A 20,473-nucleotide genomic window follows, 5' to 3' on the forward strand; every position below is an offset into this window, starting at 1 on the left:
AGCCAAGCTTGGAGGGGACCAGAGGTTGCCAGGTTAGGAAGGAGGTTGGACAAGAGACATGAGAGGGCAGAAACCTCAATTTAACATGTTATCCCCTGCCTTTAAAGCCAAGGTCCCCCACAATTATAAAGTCCTTTTTATTAGTCAAAATCACAATCACCTTGATTAAAAGGATGGGACACACCATCCTCAGCAGAAAATGATACAGTTTGTAGAAAACCTCCCCGTCCCCCTCACCCCCCAATTAAAAACTAGAAAAAATCTGCCCTCCTTCCCTGTGATGTCACGGTAGGCTGACTCCTCCAGTGGCACTGCAGCTCTGGAGTGGGCCAGCTCCCCACAGCACCCTCCACTTCACCTTGGGGAGAGGAGGGATGCTGGCGGTCAAGGAGGTTAAATCATTAGTTCCAGTAATACCAGTTCCCAAACATGCACTTCCTTCCTTTCCCCCAAAGCCTGCGACCAAGGGGAAAGCTGGACAGATATGAGCCCAGCCATAAGGAGCAATTTAAGGAGGGAAGATATAGTCCAAGGAGGTTGGGAGAAGAATTCCAACATACCTCCTCCCTCCCCCAACTCAAAAAAAAAAAAAAAAGAAAAGGCAATTTGGGGTCTTTATCACATCAAAAATGGTTCCCCTCAGACCTGAGAAAAAGACCAAGGTGTCAGCCTGGGGAGGGGATACTGGGAAACTCAGAGCTCGTCTACCCTTCAACCTCCATTGACTTCATCTCCGTGGCAATGGCTAAGCTAGGTCCCTTTTCTTGGCAACCTGCACTGTCCAGAACTGGAGATGGAGAAATACAGGGCGAGGTGATCAGGAGGGCACCGCAGGCCCAGGGGTCCCCCCCCAGGTTCCCTCAGTCCTCGGGTGGGATGCGCAGGGCAGAATACACCATCACCCGACTGTCCTCCTGCCGTCGGCCTGCAGAGGGGAAGGGGGGTGAGTCTTGGGCAGAGTGAGAGCAGAGCACTGACACAGGGGGAGTCCTGGACAACAAGAGGGGGTCCCCAGATGGTGGGGATAAGTGCAGATTCAAACCCACCAGTCACTGACTGGCTGAACCCAGACTGCTCCTGGTAAAGTCTAGAGACTAAAGGTCACAAGTGGACAGAGCAAAACCCTGAAGGTGGTGGAATAGACCGACGTGGAGACAGAGAATGGAAGGCAATGGACCCGGGCTGGGGCTGGGCTCAGTCATGGGCAGTGGGCAGGCAGGTGGGATCTGTCAGGCGATCAGTCCAAGTAGTCAGTCCTTACACGAGAGACTGCGCTGGATACTTCGGAAAGACCCTCCAGCTGTGATGAAGGCCCAGAGCCCCATGGAAACAGTGACTGCATAGATGGGCAGCAGGCTGGCCTCATACCAGGGGTTCAGGAATGTCTGGGGATGGGAGGAAGAGGAGAAAAGAGGTTAGATTCTCCCTCTGCCTAATCCCCCTATTCTCTTTGTGGCTTTGACCCAGATATCTCACTTAGCTCCCCAGTCCTTCCCTTCAGAACACCAGCATCTTGTGATTAAGAGGACTTGTGATTTTCAGCTCCCTCTGAGGTTTCTGCCACTCCCCCTCACCTCAGACTATCTGCACTACAGTTTGCCTAACCATTCAAACTCCTACCCCAGAGCATCCTCAGAGCAGGTTATACAATTGATGCTGAGGTGAGAGACCTCAAAAGACTCACCTTTCTGCCTCCTCCCAAAATAAGTTTTAAAATGTTAAGAAGTGAGGATTTATTTCCCCTCCATCCCACTCACCATTAAGTTCTTTTCTCTCTGACTCAGGCAGGCCCCTGTCCCCAACTCACCAGTCCCGATGTCAGTAGGTGACTCCCAACCACCAGGCCCAAAGCCCAGTACCGTCTCCTCTCACAGGCATCAAAGAACACAACTCCCCAAAAGGTATGGAGCAGGATAATGGCTGCTGTCAGAAAGGCTGCAGGGAGGGAGATGGGGATGAGATACACCCCTCATCTTCTCCCAGCCTCCTGAGATGTTGAGCCAAAGAAGTCTCCCAGGGAGGGCCAATAAATCAGATCAGGGCGAGGTATGGATGGGGCATGAAGGCAAGAAAGAAAATGGATCTTACCTGAAGTCAAGAAGTAATAGGGTGAGTCTCCATGGATCCCAACCACACCGGGCCCAAGTGCATCGGCCAAAATATTGATAACAGAGAAGACACCACTGATGATACCGAAGGAAAGACCAGAAACTGAGGGGAGGGAGGGTCTCATCAATGGCAGAGGTCACTATAGTCTGATTACCAGTGATCCCTCCCCATTCCCAGTCACAATTCCCCCACACCTACTCTCCCTCCAGACCTCCTCTCCCTGGAAGTCAGGTATGAAGAAAAACAAGAAGCCACTTAGGACATGTGGATGTTTAGAGACTTCACTGGGAGAGGGGGGTGTCCAACTCCCTCCTCCAGTCCTTGTCCCTTGGCTCACCATAAGCCATCTGGCGGATCGAGATGGGTGATCTTCCGTCCTCACTCAGCGATGCTAACCCCTCATCTGCCTTCCTGGGGTGGGGTGGGGTGGGGTGGGGTAGGGGAAACATGAGGAAGGGCAGGAAGCTCCTTTCCCTCTAATGTCTTCCCTTAGTGCTTCCTCATCCAAACCACCACCCAGCGCTGCCCCACTGCAATCCTCTGCCCTTCTCCCCTCCAGACCATCCCATCTTCTTACTTAAGCAGCTTGTAGTAGGCAAAGCGGAACACCTCCTGTAGAAGGACAGAGACTGCAGCACCAAAAATCAGGAGGCCATACTGGAGCCGGGCATCTGACCGGTCGGTCACATGGACCAAGATGAACCAGACCACAGAGGCCAAGAGCAGGGAGACCAGCCAGAAAAATGCCCTGAGAAAAGACAAGGGCAATCAGACAGGCAAGGGTAGGGGGCAGCCAGAGAAATCAAAGAAGGGACCCAACTAAGGCTGCAGCATAAAGTGGAAGTTAGACTTCCGGATGGCCAGGGAGACAGGGAGGAGACAGGATAGGTGTCTCCACCAAGGGAGTCTGGAGGGATCTGGACGCAGGGGAAAGGGTAAAAATCTGATTAAAGAGTCTTCAGAGCCAGATGAGAGGCGGAGTGTAGGAGCACAGGAGGGCGAGGTATCCATTCCTGGATACTCCCTTAGGGCCGGCCGAGGTCAGCACAGCCTCCTCAAGAATCTTGGCCTTGGGCCTTCTCTGACGTCGCCGGGAGGAGTATAGGAGGAATCTGTGCGATCTCTGGAAGGCGGAAACCAACTGCGGGAAAAGGCACATCACCCAGACCCCTGACTCGACTCTCTCCAGTCTTCACCTCCGACTAGTCTCCCTCAACTCAGGCTTCCAGGCTCGCCCCAAGTTCCTCCAGCCCTTTTCTGATCTCTCTCTTCGGCGTCGTCCCGCGTCTCCCCAAGCCCCTAACTCACCCCGCGACCAGGATAATGACGCGAAGCGGGTCTCCAGCCACAGTGATCAAGAAAAGCGCAAAGGCTGGGCCGAAAGCGACGAAAGTGCATCCAAAAAACACAGCGGCCCCCATGGCTGGGTAGCTGGGGGCGGGGTGGAGGCCTGGCCAAGAGAGGCGAAGGGGAGGAGCACGCCAGCTAGGGAGTCCGCGTGGGGTGGCGACGCGACCCCGTGAGGGGTGCGGTGCAATGTCACCCCCGGACCCCGGGGAAGGGGGGGGGCACAGAAACCCCAGATACTGGTCTTCGCGACTTCCTCTACGGAAGCCGAGGAGGGGACAAACCCCGGCTGCCGCCCCATGGCCACCTCCCATCTAATCCCCACCCCCTGGAGGCCAATGGAGAACCGGCGGGGGCGGAGCTGCGAAGGCGGAGGCGTGGCTGCACTACCTACTGGGAGTTGTAGTCCTGCCCCCACCCAACCCTGGACCTCGCCCCTGGGAGTGGCTCCAGCCCGTTAAATCAGTGGGCTAGTCCCAGGCCCGGATTCGGGGCTTCAGTTCATCATTGTTCGCTGTTTCCTTTCGTTATTTTCTGGGGAAGGGTGGTAGCCACCCTGCCTCTTCTTGAAGAGCTGCAGAGAGGGGAAGATCCTGTTGAAACCTAAGGGACAAATACAAGGAAAGCACAAGACAGAGGGTGCAGGGAGATAGGGACAGGTATTGTTCTTACTTGAATGAGCGGAAGTGGACTAGAGCTAATGCCTAAGAGGTGAAGGTTAGACGTAAAACTCGGAGCTCTTTGAACAGGCTAGTATAGGAAACATGCAACACAGCTAATGAAGCCTTCATCTGTAATGACAAGAGAATCAGAGAGAAGCCAAAGGAGCCTGGAGAGCAATGTTAGGAAGGAGGTTAGAGGGGATTTGGAATTAAAATTGTTTGTAAAAGGCAGAGCGACGGGGATGAAGGAAAAAAGACAACCTCTCCCTCCAGCTTACTCAGTTCCTTTTATGTCATACTTCCTCTATTTATTTTATGAAAAATGAACCTCAGTGGGGTCTTTTCCTCAGCCTGGGGGGAGGGAAGGGGCAGGGAATGCATATTAGAGCGGAAGAAAATTAAAGTAGAAAAGGGTATTGTCATCTCATTTGGACCGGAGTAGGGTTAGTCCTTAGGCAGGATGTTTAGGCAAAAGAGTACCAGGATGAGAAAGTGAGGGAAACTGGAATATCGCTTTTGAAAGAGTAATCAACGTACCAAAAAACTATAGAAATTGTTCAAGGAGAACCAGGCTTCTTTTCCTTCCTGGAAAAGATTCATGGCCATGCATATGTGTACATTCATGTAAGAGTTTACATTTTTTCCCCAGGAAATTCTGGAAAGGAGCTGAAGGAATAGATTCTATAGATTTACAGGGGAAGTCACCATGCAAATCCTCCCCCGATGAGGTTGAGAGGGTGGGAGCATCTTGGCCAGTGCTCAAGCTCTAGTGAGTCTTGCTTCCGAACCTACCAGGCCAGAAGAGAGAGGGAAAGACAGCTTATCTCTCCTTTGAGCTGTTACCACAGCATCTTCTGACTTAAGAACAGGCGCCAAACCTGTCTTGTTCATGCGTGGTTTCACCGAGACTTGCATATTGCCTGGCTCACAGTAGATGCTGAATAGATGTTTATTAGCTCCCTTTAAAAAACAAAACAAAATAAAACCCCTACATCCTTTTCTTATTCCCTTGCCTATGAACTTGGAATTGCCTATCAGACTAGGCCTAGAACACTATGCCTAGCACATATGTTACTAAATGTTTCTCAATTGAATTGAATGAATATGGGAAATATAAAAGCAAAGAGAAGGACATGAACACCACCCCTGAATGGTGGAATGAAGGGAACACACCAAGTGACCGAAAGTGGGAGAAGGGGCGTGGAATAAACAGCAGAGAAAGAGACTGCCTGCTTCCTCCCTTCTCCCAGCCTGTGTGCAGAGGTTGAGAAAGTGGTGAGGTAAGGTCAGTACTTAGCAGAGAGGAAGTAACTGGCCTTAACTGAGAAGGTTTGTTTTTTTTTTTCTCAGAAGCAATGCAGCAGGTGCTTTGAGAGTCAGACAAGGATGTTGCTATTGCTCCTATATTTCACAGTCCAAGACAGGCAGAGGAGAGAGACTGTTCTCAGTCTAGAAAAAAATGCCTATCCCTTCCTTAGAATATTTTGTCTGTGAAGAAAGACATTGTGATGAAGCCTCAGAGAGAAGGGCAGTGTTGGATGGTGACAGTAAGTTAGGGACAGTGAGAGGAAGGGTGAGATTTTTGTGAGGACTGGGAGCAAGGAAGGAAAGGAGGGGAGAGGGGAAACTCCTTGGGAGCCTGGGGGTTTTGTTGTTGTTTGGTTGGTTGGTTTTTTGGTTTTGTTTGTTTGTTTGTTTGTTTTCCCTGGTAGTGGCAGGAGTCCTGAATGGATCTAGTCTAGGGCTAGGGGAGCTCAATGAACATGTTTCCATCAAAATTCACTTTTCCTCTCTTGATCTGCACAGCTCTGAGGACCAGACCGGTAGTAACTGATGGTCTAACCAGTCAACAAGTGGGCGGGGAATCCCTCCCAGAGAAGCGTGGCTGCAGCAACCTCCCTGCTTTGGAGGAGGGCGGGAGGCGGGGTAAGTCTGGTGGGAAACGCTGTTATTTCCTTTTTTACTTTCAAGGCAATAGTGCAGAATCCAGAATGGATGTCCTCTTTGTAGCCATCCTTGCTGTGCCACTCATCCTGGGTAAGTTCACATCCCTCTCTGAGCTTTTGGGCCAGGTCTTCCACCATAAATGGGGTGGGAGAGAGGAAATGAGGAGAGGGTGAGAAGTGCAGTTCAATAAGGAGCGATGGCACTCTCTCATCGGTGTTAGATGGAGTGGGGCATGGGGAGGTTCAGACGGGACCTGGAAATCAGAGCCAGGAAAGGGGGAGGAAAGCAGAGTTTTGTCAAAGAAGAGACAGCTGACAGGGAGGGGCCCCAGCTATGGGAGGTCCTAACGAGTGTGAACTCAGCTCACCATCACCACAGGGCTGAACAGGTTGAGAAGGACTAATGTGAGAGTGAAGAGAGGTAGACTCCTTGAAGGCAGGACAGTGAAACTAGTGAGGGACGGCAGGGTATCTTCTTTCTTAGCGAGCTGGAAAAAGCAAACCGTGTATTAGTAAAGATAGAGAAAGAGTGGCCTTTAGCCAGTGAGAATTGGCTGCCTTCAGGAACAGCGTCCCAAAAGTAGCCTGGCTCCTTCCCTCCTTTGTTCCCAGTCTGCCAGGTGCTCTTATTGTTTCCTCTTCCTCTAGATTCTTGTGTCATTGCTTGGGATTAAGAGAGGGCAATAAGTTTAGGGAAGTGTTTAATATCAGGCCAGAAGTTCTTGATCTAAGCACGTCAAAGCCATATATTTTTAGTTCTGGGAAGGAAGAAAAACTAATGCAGATAGATTACTTTGTCCAGCTGACTCATTTTAAGAAAGCGGATGCTAAATTGTTGGTTCAGAGATATTCCACTAGTTAGCAGTGAAACTGGAACTAAAACTAAAAGCCAAAGGCTGTGTGTGTGTGTGTGTGTGTGTGTGTGTGTGTGTGTGTGTGTGTGTGTGTGTGTGTTGTGAAAGACACTGTAAAGAGAAGATCTCTCACAAATACAATAGGTCTGGAGCATACAGAGGAGTGGATTTGGGGTCCTTAATATCTGGTCTCTCTCTGCTTTGTACCTTTTCTAGGTTTAGTTTGGTTATGATATGTGAAGGGACCCACTTTCTACTCTGGGAGTTGCCAGAGTGAAAGGGCACAGAGTAATAGGCCTCATCACAGACATGGAGTCCGGAAGCCTAGGAGGGCTTAGAGGTGCAGAGGCAGGGAGACAGGAGAGCAGAGGCAGAAAGGAAGGAAAGCGACAGAGCTGAGATCAACTGCAGGTATTCTTCAGTTGCTAAGACGTTCCAGATGCCCCTTGACCTCTAGTCCTTGTTCCCCTAGGACAAGAATATGACGATGAAGAAGGACTGGAAGAAGATGACTATTACCAGGTGGTCTATTATTACACAGTCACTCCCAACTATGGTGAGTATGTAGAAGGTTCTGACCCTCTGCAGGGTGGAGAGAGGTTTGGGAAATGCTTAGTTCTGAGACTCTGCCTTTCCCTTTGCAATGGAACAACTGGGTCAGAGAGAAATCTGGCTGTGAGCAAAGGCTATCAAGGCTCATGATGTTATTTTTCAAGCTAGTGATTTCCAATCCTTTAGAAACTGGTTGAAACAATTTGAAAATTTTCAAATCTGTAAATGATTTTATATACCAGATTGAAAATATAAATGCATACACATTCACAAACATTTTTTCTTTTTCATTCACAAACATTTTTAACATTAAAGTTCATTAGAATTATATGATACCAGTAAATTTTACACCTTGAGCAAATTGAAGTATTCTGAACATTTTTTTCCTCTTTTCGTTTCTAGATCTAGTGCTACCTTTCTGTTTTGTTACTACTGATTTTTTTTTCTCCTCCCTAGATGATTTTGGTGCAAATTTCACTGTTGATTACTCTATGTTTGAGTCGGAGGACATGCTGGTGAGTGACCACTAAAAATTGATCAGAATAAGTAACAGTTAAAAAGAAACTGGGCAATGTTGAAATCTAAATAATTAACAGGAATGAAAATTAGTTAGGTTAGAAATTAGTTAGAAATGAAACCAGGAAGTGAGCCCGAAACAGATTTGTTAACTATAGTGGGGGATGAAGCCAGAATGGAGTAGATTTCCTAAGGCACTGAAAGGGAGGGGCAGTCCTTAATTCAAGGGAATTGATGAGTGGATGGGTACATAATTCATGCAAACATAAAGTAGGCGGGATCCCCGAGTCTAAGTCGGGGTAAAGGGTTGGGAGGGAGAAGAAGTGATGAAAGAGAGAAAAACTCTAAATAAAGAATTTTTGTGGATGTTGGATAGAGGCAATGATAACCGTTTCCTAATCCTACTGAGGGCAGAACAGGTTGGATAAGGAGATAATGGAAGCAGCAGAGACTACCATTAGTCATGAAACAGACCGTGCAGACCATCAGAAGCCTGTAACAGTGAAACATGTGACAGTGGAATCAGTGAGTAGATTGGGGATGGGGGGGGAGGGGGAGGAGACATCTTATACCCTGGGGAGATCCCAGGGCTGGTGACGTGGAGCAGAGGGAGGCTTTGGTGGATGGAGGAAACAGATCACTAGGACTACAAGGCAGGTATTCATCTCAGCCTGACCATCAGTTCTTTCACTGAGATTTAACACTAACCCTGTATACAGAACACTGGGAAGATGTGGTGCAGTTAAATTTCAGTTGACTAGTAGTTAATGTGTATGAAACCTATGCCCAAAGCGGCTAAAGATGCTGCTGCTGCTGCTGAAAAAGAAATCTATGATGTTGTTATTGCCCTCCAAGTATTTATAAAACTCAAGTTTACACTTAGGAAACATTTAGAGCAAAATGAAAAGGTTTGTAACAATGTTAAATCACGTATAAATTTGACAGCATATGACAGACAAGTGCTTTAGGCAGTGGAAGGAGAGAGATTAGTACAGGCTGGAGTTGTCTGGAAGACCTTTAGGAGATGATTGTGCTTGAGATACACTTTGAAGACTAGTGTTAGCTAGTTAGTTAGTTAGCTTTTGATTGGCAGTAAGTTATGAAAGGATGAAAGCAATTCGGAGGAAGAATAGTTATTCCAAGAGTGAAAGAGCTGCCTAGACGAGGGGGATAGAACAAGCAGGGTATATTTAGTGCATGGGGCATGACTGAAGGACAGGGTATGTGGGAAGGAACAGTGGGAAAGTAAAAAGAAATAAAATTTACAAGGCTCCTAATATTTGCTTGGTAATCTCACATATGGGAAGGTAGGGCCAAACTGTAGAGTCATGAAGTGTCAGGCTGAGGTTCAGACTTATAAGCAATAGGGAGCCTAGTAAGTTCTTCAGTGTGATAAACACACAATGAAAATGGTATTTTTGAAAAAGTTTGGTTGAATGAAGGATGCAATGGAATGGAGAGGGAGTTTCATGCGATTTGCATCATTCCCAAAGCAATCCTTTAAAGGCCTGAACTAGGAAAGTGGCATTTTTGAATGGATAAGTTTGAATAAGAAATATTTTGAAGAAAATGCCTTGCTCCAGGGATAATTTCATATGAGCAATAAATGAGGAGAGAGTTAAAATAACTTACAGGTTTTAAACATGGATGTCTGGGGAAATAGTTGACCAAAATGGGAACTGTGGGAGATCAGAGTGGTATAAGAGTGAAGTTATAAATTTGGTATTGTCCAACCTGAATTTATGGTGACAGCCCTATGAGGGTGTCCTAAAGATAACTGAACTCTGTCACCACTACAGTTATAAGTCCAGAGTCACAGTTACAAAAGTAGATGAGCCCATTAGAGCCAGTACAGAAGACCAAAAGGCCAGTGGTTGTGCCTGTGGTTAGTAAAAGGAAAAAGAGGGATCAGCCAAGGAAACTGGAATGAACTAATTGAAGAGGTAGGCAGATAGCCAAATTGCTATCACAGAGTCTAGAAGAGAAAGTTTAATATAATCAATCAAAATCTAGCAAGAGGCCAAGGAGAAGGAAGTCATTGATGACCACAAAGAAAGCAGTTTTAATTGAGTGGTTGTAGCAAAAGCTAAATTTTGTGGAGTCAAAGGGGGAGTACGTTGTGAGGAAGTGGAGGGACAGTATAGAGCACTCATTTGAGAAATCTGGTAATGCAAAAAGAGAAGCACCAGTTAGAAAGGGCAACAGGACCAAAGTGCAGCCTGTATATAGTAAAACACAGATGGGAGGAATCAGTAGGACCAGAAAGCTGATGATTGACAAGGACAGATAAATATTTTCCAGTATAGAGTAGGCTCCCTTTTGATTGTAAACTCTGTGAGGACAGGACCAATGTCTTAGTCATATTTATATTTCCCCCCTCAATGGCACCTAGCACAGTGACTAGCATAGTGTCATGTACTTAGATTAAAAAGAAAAAAAAATGTCATTGAATTGAGTCGGGCCTCCCTGGTATGATCATAACTAGCTGGAGAGTGTCATATTAAGTGAAGTATACCAGAAAGAGAAAGAAAAATACCATATGATATCACTTACATGTGGAATCTTTTAAAATGACACAAATGAACTTATTTACAAAACAGAAAGAGACTCACAGACAAAGAAAACAAACTTATGATTACCAGAGGGGAAAGGAGGAGGTGGAGGGATAAATTGGGATTTAGGGATTTACAGATACTACTATATATAAAAAGATCAACAATAAGGTTCTACTGTATAGCATGGGGGACTATTCAATATCTTGTAATTACCTATTTAAAAAAAAAAAAAAAGGAACAGGCTGAAAGGCACAGAGGAAAGGATTCCTTACAGTAATGGGGAGGAGGGCTGGATCTTTCTCTAAGCTCAGAGGAAAAGAAGGCAGAGGTTGGTGTAAATAGATGACTGTCCTTAAAAACAGAAAGAAAAAAGAGATAGCTATCCTTCCAGAGCGGGAGGTGGGTAGTAGGAAGGATGACACTGGCCTACTGTGGGGGGTTGTCTGTATTTTAGCAGAGTCCAGATCTGAACGATGCTGTATCCAGTCTGCAGAATCCTGTTCCCCTCCTCCTGTCCTGGGCCCTCGTTCAAGGGGGGATGTATTTCATGTAGAAGGTGAGAGCACAGCAGCCACTGGTCTTGGGGGAGTCTGTGAGCAATTTTACCAGTATCTCTGGCTAGTGTTTTCAGCCTGGTCAATTCAGCCTGAAGGAAGAGCAATCACATTTAGAAAAGTCTTATCTAATTTTAAGGAGGTTTAAGAGATCTCCAGGCAAAGGCTTTTGTAATAAGAGTCATTACTTTTTCTGAACTGGGAGGATTTCAGGGCTTCCTAGAGCAGAAGCAAATGGAATGGAGAAGAAAGTTCTTCAGCTTTCTAGTCTGCTACAAGGAATCAAAGCTGGTCCCAGCCTGGCCCCGTTTAAAGATTGGCAGGTGCCAGAGGGCAAAATAGGAGGGGGCCTACCATCTGGGGAGTCAAGAGGCGAAGTTCAAAGGCAGAAGGGGTGGTGGTTCTCTAATGTAGGGGAGAGGTGGTGCGGGAAAGGAGAAGGGAAGAGAAACCTTTATTACAGAGAAGGAATTTAAGTTGGTATTCTAAATAACTGGCGGGCATGAAGAGGTTTAGTGGAAGGAAGGAGTGCAGAGGGGAGGGGACATATCTTTTAGTAGATGTCATGGGGAAATCTAACTCAAAATATGAAATCTGGGGAGTTTCTACAGAGGTGGGAGAGCTGGAGGGGCTTCCTGAGTCCCATTATTCTGTTTTTTTCCTCCTCTTTCTTTCTTTATTTAGGAGAGGGAAGGCTGCTACGACTCGGATGGGGATTTGGGAAGAGGAAATTGGAAGATAAAATAAATACATGAAATAATCCGGTTATTCTCTTCTCCTTTGTGAGAGTCTGTTCTGAAGCCACAACACTGAAGAGAGCACTAGCATATGGCTGTGGGAAGGGTAGGCTAGAAAGGGATTTAGGTGACAATAGAACTAGAGGGAATTATTAGGACTTGGAAAAAAGCCTGAAATTTTGGGAAGAATGAAGAAAAGTACCCACAAACAACAGGTTTATTCACAGCTTATAATTACTTCTAATTCTATTGTTTCACTTTATCATATATGGTTTTGGGATAGTGTGTTTGCAGAAAGAGAGTTGAAGTTTATGTAGAACCCTTTTTCCTTTTTATAAAATAAGCACATTGTTAAACATATGTAAAATATCGAAAAGTACTTAAAATAGATTTTTAAAATTCACACCCTCCTCCGCTTACCTCCCCCCTTCCACCTCCCACCCCTAACTCTGTACCTTTCTCTGTAATTAGGGCATACAGGGACAAACTACCCCCCCCCCAATTCCTTGACACCCTAATCAGAACTAGGCTGCCCCCTTGCGGTCTCTTTGATATTATAGCTTCAGTTAGCCCACAAGTCCCTGAGCCCTAACCCCTTCTCTTCACTGTGCTCTCAGTACTGCGAGGGGCAGTGAATAGTAAACTCTGGACTTGCCACCCTCCCTCCTTCAAATCTTCTCCAGAGGACAAATGAAAAAACTGAAACTGAACAAAGGCATAATCTAGGAGATCACGGACTTTCCCCTTTCCGTTTCTTGTTCTAAGAAACAAAGAATTCAGGGCGCAGGGCCCGAGGAGCCCAGATAAAAGTCAGGAACAACCGAGTTGGGCTTTGACCTCTGGAGCTGTGGCGGGCTGGCATCTGAGCTGGTAACGTGCGTGGAGGGTTATGTAAGGAAAGGACTCGAGGAGCCGCCCCAGCGGGAGCCGGAGAGAGGACGCGGTGTTCTCGGCAGCAGTCCCCACCCTCCTCACCCAGCAGGGCAGGAGGCACCCAGCTTGCAGGAGGAGGAGGAGGGGAGGGTGAAACAGAGACCAGGGAGTCACGAGGGGTGAGCCGCCGAGACGGGGAGAGGATATACAGTGGCACACATCCATTCTCTCACACACGTTGCTGACGCAACTCGCTGATGGTTTCCACGTGCTGCACTCGTGAGATGAGGCTCTAAAAGAGGGGGCAGAGGGGTCGGCTCCAAGGAAGAGCCAGGAGTCCCACGTCTCGAGGCTCACTCCTCAAGTCGCACAACCAGTCTGCACACGCCAGTTGCACCGCTCCAGGCGCGCCACCACCCTATTTAAGGCCACAGGCTCCGCCCTTTCCCTCCCCTCCCTTCTTTTCCACTCTTTTTCCGTCCTCCTCGTTTTCTCACCACGGGGTCCTCCTCGCTAGCCGCATGTAGGGGCGGAGCACGAAATGCTTACCTTCCAACCAATCGTCACCTGACTGCCTCTCTATTGGCCGAGCCCCTGTATGCTGTAGCAAATGGAATGTGAACTTCAGTGACGGGAGTCACGTGCCACCGGCTAGACAACCAATGAGGATGCGAGGTCTGTGTACGCAGGGGGAAGGCACGTGCGGAGCTGCACGTGTCTGGGAGGGGGAAGGGGCAGGACCCAGTGGGAGAGAGGCGGAGGTGGGTAGCCGAGACCCGAGAGTCTGAGAAGGATCTGGAGACAGCCTGGGCTAAGCCGACCGACACAGGTGAGGAGACTCAGAACAGGGAGCGATTCGTGCAGGGGGATCAGACCCGAAGGGAGTGGGCTTAGGGACCTAACGCAGATCTGAGTATTGCGAGGGATCGCATCACGTGACAGGCGCGACCGGAGGTGGTCCGGCGCAGGGATCCTGATCAGAAAGATTGGGAAGTGGCGAGAGGTCTGTGTGAGGTGCGGTCCTAGGTGGGTTCGGGTGCCGCAGCTTTTCGGCTCGCCGGCAGCTTGACCTCAGGTAGAGAGGCTCGCTGCGGGGACAGGATGGGAACAGAGCAGACGAACTGGGGGAAGGTGTCAAATCAGGTAATTTACTCTGAGGGAAGAAAGAACAGTCTGTGTCAGGCTCACAGCTGCTCTGCGGAGGCCAGAGAGGCAGTCCAGATTCTTAACGGAGGGGAAGAGGTGGGAAGATGACTTTTTCTATTGTCCCCGAGACAGGTAATATTGGGGAGGGAGAGAAGAGATATTATTATCGCGTATAGTACACCCCAGTCCGTTTCCTAATCCTCAGGTTCTGGTTTCAAACGCCCTCGCTTTGCTCTTCAGTTGCAGGTCCCCATCTTTGGGTACTACGGGAGCTGCCCTATGGATTCTCCATCTAGCGTTTCTTCCTATTCTTCCTACTCTCTTTCTTCCTCTTTTTCCACCTCCCCAGTGAACAATGACTTTGGCTTTCCCTCCGATAGTGAGGGGGAAGACAAGTGGGCCCATGGCCCCAAGCTTGACACTGTTGGGCAGAGGGGAGGTTCTCGGCCCAGCCCCGGTCCTATCCGCTGCAGGCAACGACCCAAGGTTTCCAGTAACGGACGAACAGCATCTCGCTCGGAACAGCGGGTCTTGGTTTCTTCTATGTCAGGATCTGGGGTCAAAAGATCAAGAGACGGTGAACTGGAAATCTGTCTAAACATCCAGGGGTGTACCACAGAAGGAGACCTGCTCTTTGCTCAGAAGGTAAGAGAAAACTGGAGAAAGGAGACACGACCAGAGTGATTTAGTACCCAGGTTGTTCGTAAGGACCCTGTGAGGATAGTATTGGCTCCCACATTTGGAGATGGAAGAATCAGTACTGGTGTGAACAATTCTTGGTCTTCTCATGCCTTTTGTCCTGTTTCTCTGCAGTGTAAAGAGCTCCAAGGATTCATACGCCCTCTCACAGCCTTACTGAATGGGCTGAAGATGGGTCGATTTGAGAGAGGTAATTATCTGGTTAGTTGCATTCATTTGAGCTAGGTTTAGCTCCCTCTTTCTCTCTCTCTTTTAAAATATGTTTTAAATGTGCATTTTTCTTAAGTCTTTGGGATATGGATGATTCCTTTTTTCTTCTGTGACTTAAATTCTTTAGGTGCATGAATTTTAACCCCCTTCTGACCTTACTTTACCTAACTAAATTCTTACATCTCAATCCTTGTTCTCTCTTTCTCTCACCCTGACCCCAGGATTGAGCAGTTTCCAGCAGAGCGTGGCAATGGACAGGATTCAGCGTATTGTAGGTGTTTTGCAGAAGCCACAGATGGGGTAAGTCCCCCTTGGTTCTTTCCTCAGTGCTTCATAAAAAAAAGGAGATATCTTTGACACAACGTTGTAAAATGACTATTACTCAATAAAAAAAAAATTTTTAAAAAAAGAGATGTCTCCAATCTTGTCCTGTTGCTGTTTTCACATCTAATGGCTTTTTTTAAATGTGTTTCTCGTAGAGAGCGTTATCTAGGAACTCTGCTACAGGTAGAAGGGATGTTAAAGACTTGGTTTCCTCATATAGCTGCCCACAAGTCATCGCTGGATAGTAGTAGGCACCAGCTGACCCAGGTAAGAACTTATAAACCTGAGGAAGAGGTGGGAAATAGCCAAAGAAATGAAGTGTACCTGCAGAAATGGGCTCCCTCTTCCATTTTCTTTGGGGTCTTTTCATCTTTTCAACAAGTTTCATTTCAGGAAAGGGAATGCCTGAACTTCCTTCATTGTCTTGGTTTCTAGATGTTCTTTGGTTCTGTTTTGTTTGGATCATCATGCAGAACACCACAAAGTCTAACCCTATCCCTCCTGTTGCAGCTTATCCACTTTCTGCATGGATTCAGGGGGCTTTTCACCTGGCCAGTTGAATCATGCAGGAAGAGTCCTCAGTTTTCCCTGCAAATCTTTTCTCCCCTGCTTCCCCTAAAACCATTTTCCTCTCTCTCTTTTTACACCTGCACAAGTATTCTTGGGTCCCTGTGGAAGCTTGGGTTTTGAGGACTGGTCATAAGATGTATATCACTGGGAGGTCTAAGAGGTGTATCACCCATGGGGCACCCATAGGGAGAGTGCTGGAAAGATTCTTAGACCTGGTGTGGAATGATCTATTTTCTGTGCCTTCAAGTAATAGAGTATTTAGGGGGCACTTAAATGATAGAGAGGAGAAAGTCTTCTGTAGACAATGGACAGTCCTTCTTGTTTTCAATCAGCCACAGTTATTACTGCTCTGGGAATAATTGATTTAAAAATAAGCAGGAGGATCTTGCCTGCATATTAATTTATACTTCTTAAGGAATTCAGCCGATGAAATTAGAATTTAAAATACAGAAATTAGGAAGTGATTATTCCAACTAAAAATAGACTTTTTAGTGGGGGAGGGTATAGCTCAGTGGTAGAGCGCGTGCTTGGTATGCAAGAGATCCTGGGTTCAATCCCCAGTACCTCCATTAAAATAAATAGATAAATAAACCTAATTACCTCCTCCCCTGAAAGAAAAATTTTTAAGTAGACTTTCTCGAAAGAAGTTCTAAAATGAATTAGTTTATAAATAAGAATGTATGGGACTGTTTGTTTTACTTTGTATGTTTTTGGATATCCAGTGCCTATATAGTGTGTGGTACATAGTAAGCCCTCAAGAATTTGTTTAGAAAATGAAAGTACATTTTGGTTACCAAAACTTTTACTTAATCATGGCTTGGCAGGAAATTATCTGTTGCATAAAAGAAAGTATGTCAGCATTGCAGAGTTCCCAAGGAAAGCAGTTTTAAGCAACCAAGTGGAGTTGATCTGAAAGCTTTCTTACATAATTTTTTTCTCTTTTCTCCCCATCCATAGCATTCTCCAAACCACCACGGTTACCCAATTGCATCTTCTTCTACACCTTTCATGGAAAAGATGGACCAGACACAGCTAGGGAAGCTAGTATCGAAACCAAAGCAGCCTTGGCACCTCACTGAATGGCCAACTATGAATCTCACTTGGATCCACACCACTCCAATTTGCAATCCCCCTCTCAGTTCTCCAGGTACCATCTCCTTTAGCCATGGTCCTGTAGGCACTGGAACCAGCATTGGTGTCATCCTTTTCCTCCAGCATGGAGAACAGCCCTTCACCCAGTCAGCTCCAGTCACTCCAGTTCCATCTGCTGCAGCATCTCCTGTCATCCCTGGTGAACCTAAGAAACTATCTGGAGAGGGGCCTTGTTGCCACAATTTGCCAGTGACTCTGCCATCAGACTGGAGCTGTACCCCACCCCCTCCTGGCCTACCCACCATAACTGGAGCGATGACCATGGGACACCTGGAGCAGATGGGAAGCCAGTCACCAGCTGCTCCTGATGTCTACCCTCTCAACCCCTAATCCAGGACTTGACATCGTAGTTTCTAATTTGTGTAAATAGATGTCTTCCTGCATTTTTTTTTTTTACTTTTAATGTGTGTATCTGTGTTGAGGGAAGAGAAATCCTTTCTGATTAAAGAAATTTTATACTAAACAGTTTGCTGATTGGGGGAAATTTAAACCTTCTGCCTCCAATAACAATATTTATCCTCTGAGCTGAACAGAAAAATGAGGATGGGAATGTTTGTGAACATGCGCTCACCAGATTAGAAGTCTGGATGGGACAATATACGTCCTGTGGGAGAGGAAATGGGACTCTCTGTTGCTATCTTTTCTAGGGAAGATCCTTGAGGCAGTTATAGGGCTCAGAGTTGGGTTTGTTCTTTCATTCAGGCTCAGAGACTAGTACCTTTCCCTTTGTGTCTCTCACTCTTGCAATCTTCCAGTTGGCCCAGACTAGCAGGTTCTACTGCTCTGGGGTAGCCCTTTGCTTCGTTGCGAGCTGTTGGCGCTTGTGGATAAGTGCATATGTAATCTACTGCTGCCAGAGGAGAGGTACAAAAGCCAGAACAGCCTTTGTGATTGCCAGTTTTGAAGAGGAAGGGGTGCCTTAAATCTGTCAGAATGGGAAGTCCCCTCAGATACTGGGCCTCATCCTTATTCAAAAAGCTGCAGCTGCTAAGTGGGTGCTACCCAGTGTCATCAGGAGGCAAAAATGAAGTCTGTGAATTTACCTATATCTACCCTTTTCCATGTATTACTACTTTCTGACTTGTCTCAGTTTCCACCAAAACCATGTCATCTCCTATCCTAAGCCTTGGCAATGTATCAGACTACTCAGTCATTTTACTAACTGCTTATTGGCTACTTAACATGTTTCTCTTAGCTAGTTTTACATCTTTCACCTATTTTTCAAGTCCTTTGTTCTCAGTGAATTATTGTCTCCTTTTATGTCAGACAGCATGACCTCCTTTCTAAGGCGAACTTCTCCATTTGTGTTTTGATTACCTTTCACCTCTGGAACTTTTGCTGTATCACTTATCCTCTCTTTTTCTTGTAACATCAATTTGTTATTGAATTGTTTATTCTTTCTTTCTCCTACAAATGTGATCAGGTCTCTCCTTCTTGAGAAATCTCTTGAGCCTGATTACCCTTTCTCATCTTTTCTCCATAATTCTTGACACAGTAGTCTAATTGTACTCTTTCTCCTTTCTACCACTCAGTCCTTAAACTCTTGCAGCCTAGCTCTACTACACTTTCTTAAGTTACCAGTGATCTTATAGAATCAGAGTATTATAATGTAGCTTCCTCCATCCAATCAGTAGCTAGGTCCAGGGGCCTTTACAAAGACTATGCACTTCATACTCTCTTATCATTTGACGCTCTTGGTAAAGCCTACTGAAACCCTCCTCCCTCAGATCCCATGACAGCACACTATCCCAATTCTCCTCTTACCAATCTGGCAACAACTTCTAGGTCTCTTAATAGCCTCACTTCTGCCCACTCCAGAGTGTAGGTGTTGCCCTAGGCTCAGTCCTTGGCTTTTTTCTCTGACTACATTCTTTCACTTCAAGGTTTCATTGTCTTTCATGGCTCTAATTATTGCCTCAACTTAGAAGACAGCTGAAGCTTTATCTCCAGTCCCAACCTTTCCCCTGAGATGGCATACTGAATGTCTCCATTTCTGCTGGATAGTTCCATTTACATGTTATTAACACTTAAAACTTATCTAAAATTGCAGCATTTTAGAGCCAAGAGGGTACCATTTGTATTTAATTCAACCCCTTCATTTTATAGATGAGGAAACTTAGGGAACTTGTGTAAGACAATACAATGTATTATACAGAACTCTTGGTTTCCAGCCAGGTGCCTTTTCTGGTGTTCACCAATCAAAATATTATCCTTCCTTTAGAGATGTCCTATTCTGCTTTTTTACAGTCTCTTTTTCTTCTGTTGATACTATCGATGGTACCATCATTTTTGTAGATAATGAGGCTTAAAATGTGGTGCTATTTATAGTCACCAAATACTTTTTATTCTGTGTTTGGAATGTTTCTTAAAATCCATTTCTTTCTGTCCATTCCATTGCCACCTCCCTGGTCTAAACCTTGATTATGGCAATAACCTCTCTTCCTTCTCATACTTTCTCACTGGTAACTAGATTAATTTTCCTGGAACATTGCTTTGCATGTCATTTCCTATTCATTGGCTCTCCAGTACTTTGAGAAGAAAGTCCAAAACCTTTAGTCAAGATCTCTGTTTCTTCCTCTGCTCCCCTGCGTAATTTTCCTGTTCCAGTTTATTTATTTGCCCCTTAACACTGTAAGCCTTTTTGCCTCTAAACTCTTGTTCATGCCGTTCACCTTGCCCAGCCTTTCCTGCTTCTGTTAACTAAACCCTGCCCTCTTTTCAATGACTAACTCAAGTCCTTCCCCCGATTATTCTCCCACTAAACATGATATATGCGCTTAGTCTTTGGCCCTTTACTCCATCAAATGAAATCAGTTATATAAAATGCCTAGTACAAAGGTTTGGTATATAGTAGGCTCTCAAAAATGTTACTTTTCTCCTTCCTTTCTTTCAAAGTGTTTTTTTAAAATATGGAGTGCTTCACGGATCTGCATGTCATCCTTGCACAGGGGCCATGCTAATCTTCTATCATCTCAATTTTAGTGTATGTTCTGCCGAAGCGAGCACCAAAGTATTTTTATATTTTATCCCATTTGATTCCCATGACAAACTTTGTGTGATTAAAAGCCACTATTAGTTCCATTTTACAGATAAGAAAATAGACTGATAGTTTAAGTCAGGGGTCAGCAAGAGCCAGACAGATACATGCTTTGTGGGCTATACATCTCTGCTGTAACTACCCATTGTAGCCCAAAGCAGCCGTACCTAATACATAAACAAACGGCACAAGCTGGATTTGACCTGGAGGCAGTACTTTGCAGACTACTGGTTTAAGGTCATACACCTGATGAGTATCAGAATTTGGATAGAATCCAGATCTCCTGATCCTCAACCCAGTGCTTTTCCACCAATTTATGCTGTTGCCTATGTAATTTATTTTGCATATGCTATCTTGTTTTACTATTTATCTTTTATGGCTACTTATTGTCTTTTGGTAGTCCAAGAGATACTAGAGTGGTATCAACAGTTCCTGACACAAAGTAGACATTCAATAAAAGTCTATCGATAAACATAATTATGTCCCAGTCTAGCTCTATTTTGATACTTTGAACCTGGCTTACTCTAAAGCAGGCGTCAGTTTTTGCATGAGTCCCATTAGCATAATTGATGAGGCTGCATCTACGTGTGTGTGTGTGTGTGTGTGTGTGTGTGTGCGCGCGCGCCTGTG

The 20,473-nt window shown here is 46.0% G+C and overlaps 3 protein-coding genes and 2 non-coding genes across 10 annotated transcripts; 3 read left to right on the plus strand and 2 right to left on the minus strand.

Annotated features, from left to right (window-relative positions):
* Window positions 1–123: 123 nt before the first annotated feature.
* On the minus strand, window positions 124–3,766 carry APH1A (aph-1 homolog A, gamma-secretase subunit). Its single transcript, XM_010996710.3, has 7 exons — window positions 3,418–3,766; window positions 2,687–2,857; window positions 2,447–2,520; window positions 2,089–2,211; window positions 1,808–1,935; window positions 1,262–1,385; window positions 124–925 (listed from the first exon to the last, which is right to left on the minus strand). Exons 1-7 carry the CDS (start codon window positions 3,528–3,530, stop codon window positions 861–863), a joined length of 798 nt encoding a protein of 265 aa, XP_010995012.1. The 5' UTR covers window positions 3,531–3,766; the 3' UTR covers window positions 124–860.
* Window positions 3,767–5,482: 1,716 nt separating this feature from the next.
* C23H1orf54 (chromosome 23 C1orf54 homolog) lies at window positions 5,483–11,863 on the plus strand. Of its 3 annotated transcripts, none has more exons than XM_010996711.3 (7): window positions 5,483–5,665; window positions 5,925–6,155; window positions 7,391–7,474; window positions 7,927–7,985; window positions 8,401–8,511; window positions 10,996–11,097; window positions 11,780–11,863. In XM_010996711.3, the coding sequence occupies exons 1-6, from the start codon at window positions 5,578–5,580 to the stop codon at window positions 11,092–11,094; spliced, it is 672 nt and encodes a 223-aa protein (XP_010995013.2). In that variant the 5' UTR covers window positions 5,483–5,577; the 3' UTR covers window positions 11,095–11,097; window positions 11,780–11,863. The 3 variants fall into 3 exon arrangements, with proteins under 3 accessions (XP_010995013.2, XP_031292366.1, XP_031292367.1); XM_031436506.2 differs by having other exon boundaries at window positions 10,999–11,097; XM_031436507.2 differs by having other exon boundaries at window positions 5,925–6,044.
* A 701-nt stretch (window positions 11,864–12,564) lies between these two features.
* On the plus strand, window positions 12,565–20,274 carry CIART (circadian associated repressor of transcription). Of its 4 annotated transcripts, none has more exons than XM_064477715.1 (6): window positions 12,565–13,380; window positions 14,325–14,496; window positions 14,665–14,740; window positions 14,982–15,060; window positions 15,240–15,351; window positions 16,612–20,274. In XM_064477715.1, exons 2-6 carry the CDS (start codon window positions 14,395–14,397, stop codon window positions 17,134–17,136), a joined length of 894 nt encoding a protein of 297 aa, XP_064333785.1. In that variant the 5' UTR covers window positions 12,565–13,380; window positions 14,325–14,394; the 3' UTR covers window positions 17,137–20,274. The 4 variants fall into 4 exon arrangements, with proteins under 4 accessions (XP_064333785.1, XP_010995014.2, XP_010995020.2 ...); XM_010996712.3 differs by lacking the exon at window positions 12,565–13,380 and adding an exon at window positions 13,389–13,534 and having other exon boundaries at window positions 14,092–14,496; XM_010996718.3 differs by lacking the exon at window positions 12,565–13,380 and adding an exon at window positions 13,392–13,534 and having other exon boundaries at window positions 14,201–14,496.
* Window positions 16,151–16,223, plus strand: TRNAA-GGC (transfer RNA alanine (anticodon GGC)). Its single transcript has one exon. It is a non-coding gene; the product is annotated as a tRNA-Thr (tRNA).
* Window positions 19,710–19,812, minus strand: LOC116148240 (U6 spliceosomal RNA). The gene has a single exon (XR_004131759.1). It is a non-coding gene; the product is annotated as a U6 spliceosomal RNA (small nuclear RNA).
* Window positions 20,275–20,473: the final 199 nt, after the last annotated feature.

Source organism: Camelus dromedarius, chromosome 23, assembly GCF_036321535.1.
Source record: "Camelus dromedarius isolate mCamDro1 chromosome 23, mCamDro1.pat, whole genome shotgun sequence".
In the NCBI taxonomy this organism is placed as follows: domain Eukaryota; kingdom Metazoa; phylum Chordata; class Mammalia; order Artiodactyla; family Camelidae; genus Camelus; species Camelus dromedarius.

Bases quoted from the DNA above. Each gene is read 5' to 3' on its own strand.
- APH1A (XM_010996710.3), bottom strand. From the start codon at position 3,530: ATGGGGGCCGCTGTGTTTTTTGGATGCACTTTCGTCGCTTTCGGCCCA. The intron at 2,858-3,417 runs GTGAGTTAGGGG...GTCTTTTCTCAG, and splicing joins GTCATTATCCTGGTCGCGGG to GGCATTTTTCTGGCTGGTCT. The intron at 2,521-2,686 runs GTAAGAAGATGG...ACCCCACCCCAG, and splicing joins GCCTACTACAAGCTGCTTAA to GAAGGCAGATGAGGGGTTAG.
- C23H1orf54 (XM_010996711.3), top strand. From the start codon at position 5,578: ATGCCTATCCCTTCCTTAGAATATTTTGTCTGTGAAGAAAGACATTGT. The intron at 7,475-7,926 runs GTGAGTATGTAG...TCTCCTCCCTAG, and splicing joins CACAGTCACTCCCAACTATG to ATGATTTTGGTGCAAATTTC. The intron at 7,986-8,400 runs GTGAGTGACCAC...TACTGAGGGCAG, and splicing joins TTGAGTCGGAGGACATGCTG to AACAGGTTGGATAAGGAGAT.
- CIART (XM_010996712.3), top strand. From the start codon at position 14,131: ATGGATTCTCCATCTAGCGTTTCTTCCTATTCTTCCTACTCTCTTTCT. The intron at 14,741-14,981 runs GTAATTATCTGG...CCCTGACCCCAG, and splicing joins GATGGGTCGATTTGAGAGAG to GATTGAGCAGTTTCCAGCAG. The intron at 15,061-15,239 runs GTAAGTCCCCCT...TGTTTCTCGTAG, and splicing joins TTGCAGAAGCCACAGATGGG to AGAGCGTTATCTAGGAACTC.